The following is an 8,822-nucleotide window of genomic DNA, read 5'->3' as shown; positions in this document are numbered from 1 at the left end:
ATGGTATCTAACAACCATGCAAAAATTGGTCCATATCGGTCCATAATTATATATAGCAAAAGTCATCCGATGCGGTTTAAATTTGGTACATTTTGTCAATATATGGCCTCTAACAGCCATGTAAAAATTGGTCAATATCGGTCTTTAGTTATATATAGCCGATGACTTATTACACAAAAATTGGTCCATATCGCCAAAAATAATCTACCAAAACTTTATTTCCATAGAAAATTTTGTCAAATTTTATTACTATAGAAAGTTGTGTCAAAATTTCATTTCTATAGAAAGTTTTGTCAAACGTTTATTTATATAGAAATGTTTGTCAAAATTTTATTTCCATAGAAAGTTTTGTCAAAATTTTATTTTTATAGAAAATTTTGTAAAAAATTTATTTCTGTAGAAAATTTTGTCAACATTTTACTTCCATAGAAAATTTTGTCAACATTTTATTTCTATAGAAAATTTTGTCAAGTTTTTATTTCTATAGAAAATTTTGTCAAAATTTTATTTCTATAGAAAATTTTGTCAAACTATATTATATACGTATTTAATCGGCCTTTTTATACCCTCCACCATAGGATGGGGGTATATTAACTTTGTCATTCCGTTTGTAACACATCGAAATATTGCTCTAAGACCCCATAAAGTATATATATTCTGGGTCGTGGTGAAATTCTGAGTCGATCTAAGCATGTCCGTCCGTCCGTCCGTCTGTCCGTCTGTCCGGCTGTCCGTCCGTCTGTGGAAATCACGCTAACTTCCGAACGAAACTAGCTATCGACTTGAAACTTGGCACAAGTAGTTGTTATTGATGTAGGTCGGATGGTATTGAAAATGGGCCATATCGGCCCACGTTTACGTATAGCCCCCATATAAACCGATCCCCAAATTTGGCTTGCGGAGCCTTCCGGAGCAGCAAAATTCATCCGATCCGGTTGAAATTTGGTACGTGGTCTAAGTATACGGTCTCTAACAACCATGCAAAAATTGGTCCATATCGGTCCATAATTATATATAGCCCCCATATAAACCGATCCCCAGATTTGACCTCCGGAGCCTCTTGGAGGGGCAAAATTCATCCGATCCGGTTGAAATTTGGTACCTGATGTGAGTATACGGTTTCTAACAACCATGCAAAAATTGGTCCATATCGGTCCATAAATATATATAGCTCCCATATAAACCGATCCCCAGATTTGACCTCCGGAGCCTCTTGGAGGAGCAAACTTCATCCTACCCGATTGAAATTTGGTACGTGGTGTTAGTATATGGTCTCTAACAACCATGCAAAAACTGGTCCATATCGGTCCATAATTATATATAGCTCCCATATAAACCGATCCCCAGATTTGACCTCCGGAGCCTCTTGGAGGGGCAAAATTCATCCGATCCGTTTGAAATTGGGTACCTGATGTTAGTATACGGTCTCTAACAAGCATGCAAAAATTGGTCCATATCGGTCCATAATTATATATAGCTCCCATATAAACCGATCCCCAGATTTGAACTCTGGAGCCTCTTGGATGAGCAAAATTCATCCGATCCAATTGAAATTTAGTACGTGGTGTTAGTATATGGTATCTAACAACCATGCAAAAATTGGTCCATATCGGTCCATAATTATATATAGCTCCCATATAAACCGATCCCCAGATTTGACCTCCGGAGCCTCTTGGAGGAGCAAAAGTCATCCGATGCAGTTGAAATTTGGTACATTTCGTTAGTATATGGCCTCTAACAGCCATGTAAAAATTGTCAAATTTTATTACTATAGAAAGTTTTGTCAAAATTTCAGTTCTATAGAAAGTTTTGTAAAAAGTTTATTTCTATAGCAATGTTTGTCAACATTTTATTTCCATATTTATTTCTATAGAAAGTTTTGTCAAAATTTCAGTTCTATAGAAAGTTTTGTAAAAAGTTTATTTCTATAGCAATGTTTGTCAACATTTTATTTCCATAGAAAATTTTGTCAAAATTTTATTTCTATAGAAAATTTTGTAAAAAATTTATTTCTGTAGAAAATTTTGTCAACATTTTATTTCTATAGACAATTTTGTCAACATTTTATTTCTATAGAACATTTTGTCAACATTTTATTTCTATAGAAAATTTTGTCAACATTTTATTTCTATAGAAAATTTTGTCAAAATTTTATTGCTATAGAAAATTTTGTCAACATTTTACTTCCATAGAAAATTTTGTCAACATTTTATTTCTATAGAAAATTTTGTCAAGTTTTTATTTCTATAGAAAATTTTGTCAAACTGAATTATATACGTATTTAATCGGCCTTTTTTTGTTTAATATATACCCCGTATGGGCTAACTTACAATTTAGCAGACAGTGTTAAAAAGTTTTACGATACCTTGCCATCGGCAAGTGTTATCGCAACCCAAGTAATTCGATTGTGGATGACAGCCTTTAGTAGAAGTTCCTACGCAATCCATGGTGGAGGGTACATAAGATTCGGCCTGGCCGAACTTACGGCCGTATATACTTGTTTTTTTTCATAAGTTTTCCGAAATTGGTGTATATCTGTCCATGTTTTGGTATCTCCCTCATATAGACCGATCTCGCGATTTGACCTCTTGGGCGTCTAGACATCTAAATTTTCCTCCGATTTGCCTGAAATTCAAAATCGATAGGTATTTTGGGTCCACACATAAGTACGCCGAATATGGTGTGTATCGGTCTATATTTTGATATAGACCTATCTTCCGATTTGACTTGAATGGATCGTATCATTTTTTGGTAGAGCTCCCATGTGTTAAGTCTCCCGATTTCCACTCCACAAAAAAGTGAACCATATACCATGGCACTAAAGCCAATTAATTCTATTTTAGTTCATGGTGTTATTATGCTTTGAGAAAGTTTCCTTGACTTCAATCATTTTTTGGTGTACGTTAGTTAAATGAACTAAAAAATTGGAAAAAATTATATACATAATTATAGCCTAAAGATTTACTAAATTCGTGACTCTCACAAAATAGTTCAGAATTTCTTAAAATTTGGTAAATTTTACCAACAATGCGACTATCTTGAACTTCGTGCGATACTAAAAAAAAATTTGCAATTTTGAACTTCATTTTTTTCCTTCACGCTACGAAATTTTCTTTAACAAGTTAACAAAAAAAAAATTATGTCTAATAAGCGTTCTTAAATTGGCCGAAAAATATTTACTAATTTTTATGAAATCGGCATGACATCTGCATTTGTAATGCAGTTTAGTTAACATTTTCTAAAATTAATATAAAATAAATAAATTAATATTTTATAATATTAATAAAATAATTAGCATATTTTTATTTTTTCAAAAAAAGCATGTTTAAAACTCATGTGGCATCCAATCCTCCTTGATTAGATCGGCAGCCTTTTCTGCAATGCCCAAAGTGGGAGCATTGGTATTACCACTGGTTATCAAAGGCATAATTGAAGCATCCACCATACGTAAATTTTCCACTCCTTTCACTCTTAGCCTTGGATCTACTACAGCCGTAGGATCTTCTGGGGAGCCCATTTTTGCAGTTCCCACAGGATGATAACAAGTGGTACTCATATATTTCAAATAGCAATGCCAATAATCATTGGATTTGAACTTCAAACGCTTACATTCCTCTATTGGTAATTCCACAAAACTTGCTGATTTTTCTCGAAAACTTTTGGTATTCACAAAATTCTCCATATATTGAAGACCTCTGATTAGTTTTTCACTATCTTCTGAAACGGCAAAATAATTTGAATCAATTATAGGGTCATATTTATAATGATTCGATTGCAAGGATACAGATCCTCTAGATTTAGGATGAGATAGAATAATAAACACCACCAAAATGGCTTGTGTTTCTTGAGCCTTTAGTAGGAAACCTTTAAGATCCTCTCTTAGCTCGAGACCATTAAGAAAGGTGGTAAGACCTGGTGTATCACCTCTGCGAAAGACATTATGAAGAAATTGAAGATCTGGTTGACCATTTGAATGAATTGTTTTATTCAATTGAATAAAACCAGCTGTAGCCATATCACCAATACCCATCCAAGGACCTTTTTTGTGCCGCAGGTATTGATAGAGATTATCAAAGATTTCCATTTTATCCACAGGCTCGCCATGAAGTTTTGCAAAATAAGCAGCTACCACATGATCCTGTAAATTTTCTCCCACTGGGAGCTCATGAAGTTGGGGTATCTTTAGGGATTCCAGCATCACAGAAGATCCCAGGCCGGAGAGCATAAGTATTTTGGGAGTATCTATAGATCCAGCTGATACTATAGCTTCTCTGTTTACTTTTACCCTTAAATTGTATTGTTGCCTTAATTCAAAATCGATGGTGGTCACACGTTTACCACTCTCATCAAAATTTAATTTGGTTACTTGGGCATTTTTTAAGATTTTCAAATTTTTCCTATGACTCACTCGAACTAAATGACCTTTTCCCGAGCTTACACGTTGTCCATTGTCCACGGTTCCCTTCAATTGGGAATAACCCAAAATATTATTAGGTTCGAATTTCTTGAGGATAGATAAATTCATTTCTTTGGCAGCATCGAAGATCATGGAAGTGATATCGTCATTAATTGGATAAAAATCATTTACCGTAACATAGCCCATGGGATGCGTTGCGTTACCTTGGGGACTAATAGATTTCTCGAAATAAGGCCATAATTCATCAAAACCCCAGCCGGTGTTATTTAACTCCAACCAATTGTCATAATCTTCACGTGTTCCAGCCACATACATAAGGGCATTTACCATACTCGAACCACCAATACCTTTGCCACGAGGCCAATAGCATTGACCTTTGCCAAAGGCTTGGCAAAATCTAGCATTTGGTTCTACATAGTAGTTGTAGGTATAGGGAGAATGTTGAAGACCATAAAATAAATTGGGAATCTAATAATTTATAAAAAAAAAAATTATAAAAAATTTATCACCACAAAAAAACTGAGAAAAACTATTAACCTCCGATTCTTGTGGGGCATCCCCACCTGCTTCTAATACCAAAATTTTCCACTTGGGATTCTCACTTAAACGGCTGGCCACAACAGATCCTGCAGAACCTGCCCCAATTACAACAAAATCAAAAGTATCCAATCCATGGGCTAAAGCTTCTTCAGCATAATCTGTAATCATCAAATCTTTGTCTATCACATTGCACTGAGCTGTCAGGATTGTCTCCGTCAGCATAGAGACTAGGGTATTTAAAATTCCCACACTTGCTGTTGGACATTGAGAAGATATTGCCTTATATTCCATAGCTGTGCTTCAAGTTAGCTTGTGAACTTATCCGCAATCACACTACTACTGCCTAAGCTTATTGCTATCACATCGTGGGTTAACTTAAAACGTACTATTTGGTTTCAAGATTTTTTTTTTCACACAATAAAGATTATTTAGTTTTTAGTTAGTTTGCTTTTTTTTAATTTTTAATTCCATATCATTAAGTGAAAGTATTAGGCGAGCTATATGCACTATTCGATTTGGATACAAAGTTGATAACTGGGGTACCTTATGGCACATGGTAAAATAATAATTTTATTATAATATAAAATAAATAAAATGTTATTTAACTTATATTGATTTTGTTTAATTTTATAATTTTTTTATATTTATATTTAAATAATTTTATTTATTTATTTATTTAATTTAGATTAGTTTTTTTTTAATTTAGTTAATTAGTATAATATTATTAAATATTTATTAAATATAATCAATTATATTTAATAAATATGTAATAATATTATACTAATTAACTAAATTTAAAAAAAAAAACTAATCTAAATTAAATAAATAAAATTAATTAAATTAATTTATTTAAATTAATTCATAATTTAAATCAAACTTAATGAAATTAAATATATTTGTTTATATTCTTAAATCTGCATACTTTAATAAAGGTTTAATAACAGTATTATTAATATATAATATTAATTAAATTTTGATTTTTCGTGTTTATACTCTACACCATAGGATGGGGGTATATTAACTTTGTCATTCCGTTTGTAACACATCGAAATATTGCTCTAAGACCCCATAAAGTATATATAATCTGGGTCGTGGTGAAATTCTGAGTCGATCTGAACATGTCCGTCTGTTGAAATCACGCTAACTTCCGAACGAAACAACTATCGACTTGAAACTTGGCACAAGTAGTTGCTATTGATGTAGGTCGGATGGTATTGCAAATGGGCCATATCGGTCCACTTTTACGTATAGCCCCCATATAAACGGACCCCCAAATGTGGCTTGCCGACCCTCTAAGAGAAGAAAATTTCATCCGATCCGGCTGAAATTTTGTACATGGTGTTAATATATGGTCTCTAACAACCATGCAAAAATTGGTCCACATCGGTCCATAATTATATATAGCCCCCATATAAACCGATCCCCAGATTTGGTTTGCGGAGCCTCTAAGAGAAACAAATTTCTTCCGATCCTGCTGAAATTTGGTACATGGTGCCAGCATATGGTCTCTAATGACCATGCAAAAATTGGTCCACATCGGTCGATAATTATATGTAGCCCCCATATAAACCGATCCCCCGATTTGGCTTTCGGAGCCTCTAAGAGAAGCAAATTTCATCTGATCCAGCTGAAATTTGGTACATGGTGTAAGTATATGTTCTCTAACAACTATGCAAAAATTGGTCCACATCGGTCAATAATTGTATATAGCCACCATATAAACCGATCACAAGATTTGACCTCCGGAGCCTCTTGGAAGACCAAAATTCATCTGATTCAGTTGAAATTTGGTATGTGGTATTAATATATGGCCTCAAACACCCATGCAAAAATTGGTCGAAATCGGTCCATAATTATATATAGCCCCCATATAAACCGATCCCCAGATTTGATTTTGGAGCCTCTTGGAGGAGCAAATTTCATCCGAGCCAGTTGAAATTTGGTACATTGTGCTAGTATATGGCCGTTAACAACCATGCATAACTAGGTCCATATCGGTCTATAGTTATATATAGCCCTCAGATAAATCAATGCCCAATCACACAAAAATTGGTCCATATCAAGTTCATAATTGTATATAGCCGTCATATAAGCGATCCCCATATTTCAATTCTGACTCTTTACGTGCCGTACAAAAGTCCATATCGATTCGTAATTATTTGTAGACTTACCTATACATACCTGTTTTGTCTAATATATACCACGTATGGACTTACAATTTAGAAAATGATGTTCAGAAGCTATAAGATACCTTGCCATCGGAGCCTCTTGGAGAAGCAAAATTCATCCGATCCGGTTGAAATTTGGAACGTACCCAGCAAAAAAAGCGTCGCCAAAAAAGTAATGAAAATGTTCTTTTTGGATCCGGAAGTGGTGCAAAATTGACGCAGAAGCGATGCATTTAACATGGGCTTGTCATAGGACGGAAGTCCTCCTTTTCAACAGCCGTTTCACTGAAATTGCATCACTTCTTTAGGTGTGATCCGAATTCAATGTTTTGGACGTAAATTAAAAAAGTCTGTGATATTTTGTCAAATAAATAATTTTTAAAATTTTTTATAATTTTTAATGGATTCTAACGATTGTGTGAAACGTTTGACCTCAAATATTTTCAACAGTACACAATATTTTCAGATTGGAATTAGGATTTTTTCGACAAAATTTAAGTGATTTCTACCATTCTATGAATTCTTACTCTGTTTTTAACCTATTTGAAACAAAAAAAGTTAAAATTAACCATTAAAAGTATGAAAAAACCAAGTTATAAAAAATTGAATAAAAAGAACTTCCTGAGTAGTTAAAATAAAGAACATCATTGGGAGTGCATCTTCTGGAAGTGCTTTTAAAGTTGTGCCTTTGGAAGAACTTCCAAATTTTTTTGCTGGGGTAGTGTTAGTATGTGGTCTCTAACAAACACGCAAGAATTGGTCCATATCTGAAAATTTTGTTAAAATATTATTTCTATAGAAAATTTGCCAAAATTTTATTCCTATAGAAAATTTTTGTCAAATTTTATTTCTATAGAAAATTATTCTATTAAAAAAAATATTGTCCAAATTTTGTTTCTATATATAAAATTTTATTGCTATAGAAAATTTTGTCAAAATTTTATTTCTATAGAAAATTTTGTTAACATTTTATTTCTATAGAAAATTTTGTCCCTTTTTTGTCTAATATATACCACGAATGGACTCACAATTTAGAAAATGATGTTCAGAAGTTCTAAGATACCTTGCCATCGGAGCCTCTTGGAGAAGCAAAATTCATCCGATCCGGTTGAAATTTGCTACGTTGTGTTAGTATGTGGTCTCAAGCAAACACGCAAGAATTGGTGTTTGTCAAAATATTATTTCTATAGAAAATTTTATTCCTATAGAAAATTTTGGCAAAATTTTATTTCTATAGAAAGTTTTGGCAAAATTTTATTTCTATAGAAAATATTGTCAACATTTTAATTCTATAGAGAATGTTGTCAAAATTTTAATTCTTTAGAAAATTTTGTGAAAATTTTATTTCTAAAAAATTTTGTTTCTATACACCCAGAAAAAAGTGCCTTCGAAACTAAAGGAAAAAATTTTCATCAATACAGTTTATCCATTTTATTTCCATTAAGGTAAATTTTTGTGAAAAATAATAAAATTTACTCGTTTCAGTAAAAAAATCCTAAACTGTAAGCAGTTCGGAATAGTTCATTAACTAGAATAAGGCATGGAATTTTACTCATACTATTTTCTTCGCTGGGTATAAGAATTTACTACTGAAAAAGAAAATTTTATTCACCGATAACAAAGCATTCGTGAAAATAAACAGAAACCGAACTAAAACCAAGTTTCCTCAAAATTAGTAAAATTTCTTATAAAATGAT

At 32.7% G+C, this 8,822-nt stretch overlaps 1 protein-coding gene across 1 annotated transcript; it reads right to left on the bottom strand.

Moving 5' to 3' along the window:
* Positions 1–3,269: 3,269 nt before the first annotated feature.
* LOC142230205 (glucose dehydrogenase [FAD, quinone]-like) lies at positions 3,270–5,319 on the bottom strand. The gene is made up of 2 exons (XM_075300849.1): positions 4,955–5,319; positions 3,270–4,885 (listed from the first exon to the last, which is right to left on the bottom strand). The coding sequence occupies exons 1-2, from the start codon at positions 5,246–5,248 to the stop codon at positions 3,326–3,328; spliced, it is 1,854 nt and encodes a 617-aa protein (XP_075156964.1). The 5' UTR covers positions 5,249–5,319; the 3' UTR covers positions 3,270–3,325.
* Positions 5,320–8,822: the final 3,503 nt, after the last annotated feature.

Source organism: Haematobia irritans, chromosome 3 (genome assembly GCF_050003625.1).
Source record: "Haematobia irritans isolate KBUSLIRL chromosome 3, ASM5000362v1, whole genome shotgun sequence".
Classification (NCBI taxonomy): Eukaryota; Metazoa; Arthropoda; class Insecta; order Diptera; family Muscidae; genus Haematobia; species Haematobia irritans.
This window is presented reverse-complemented; position numbering and strand designations above follow the sequence as displayed.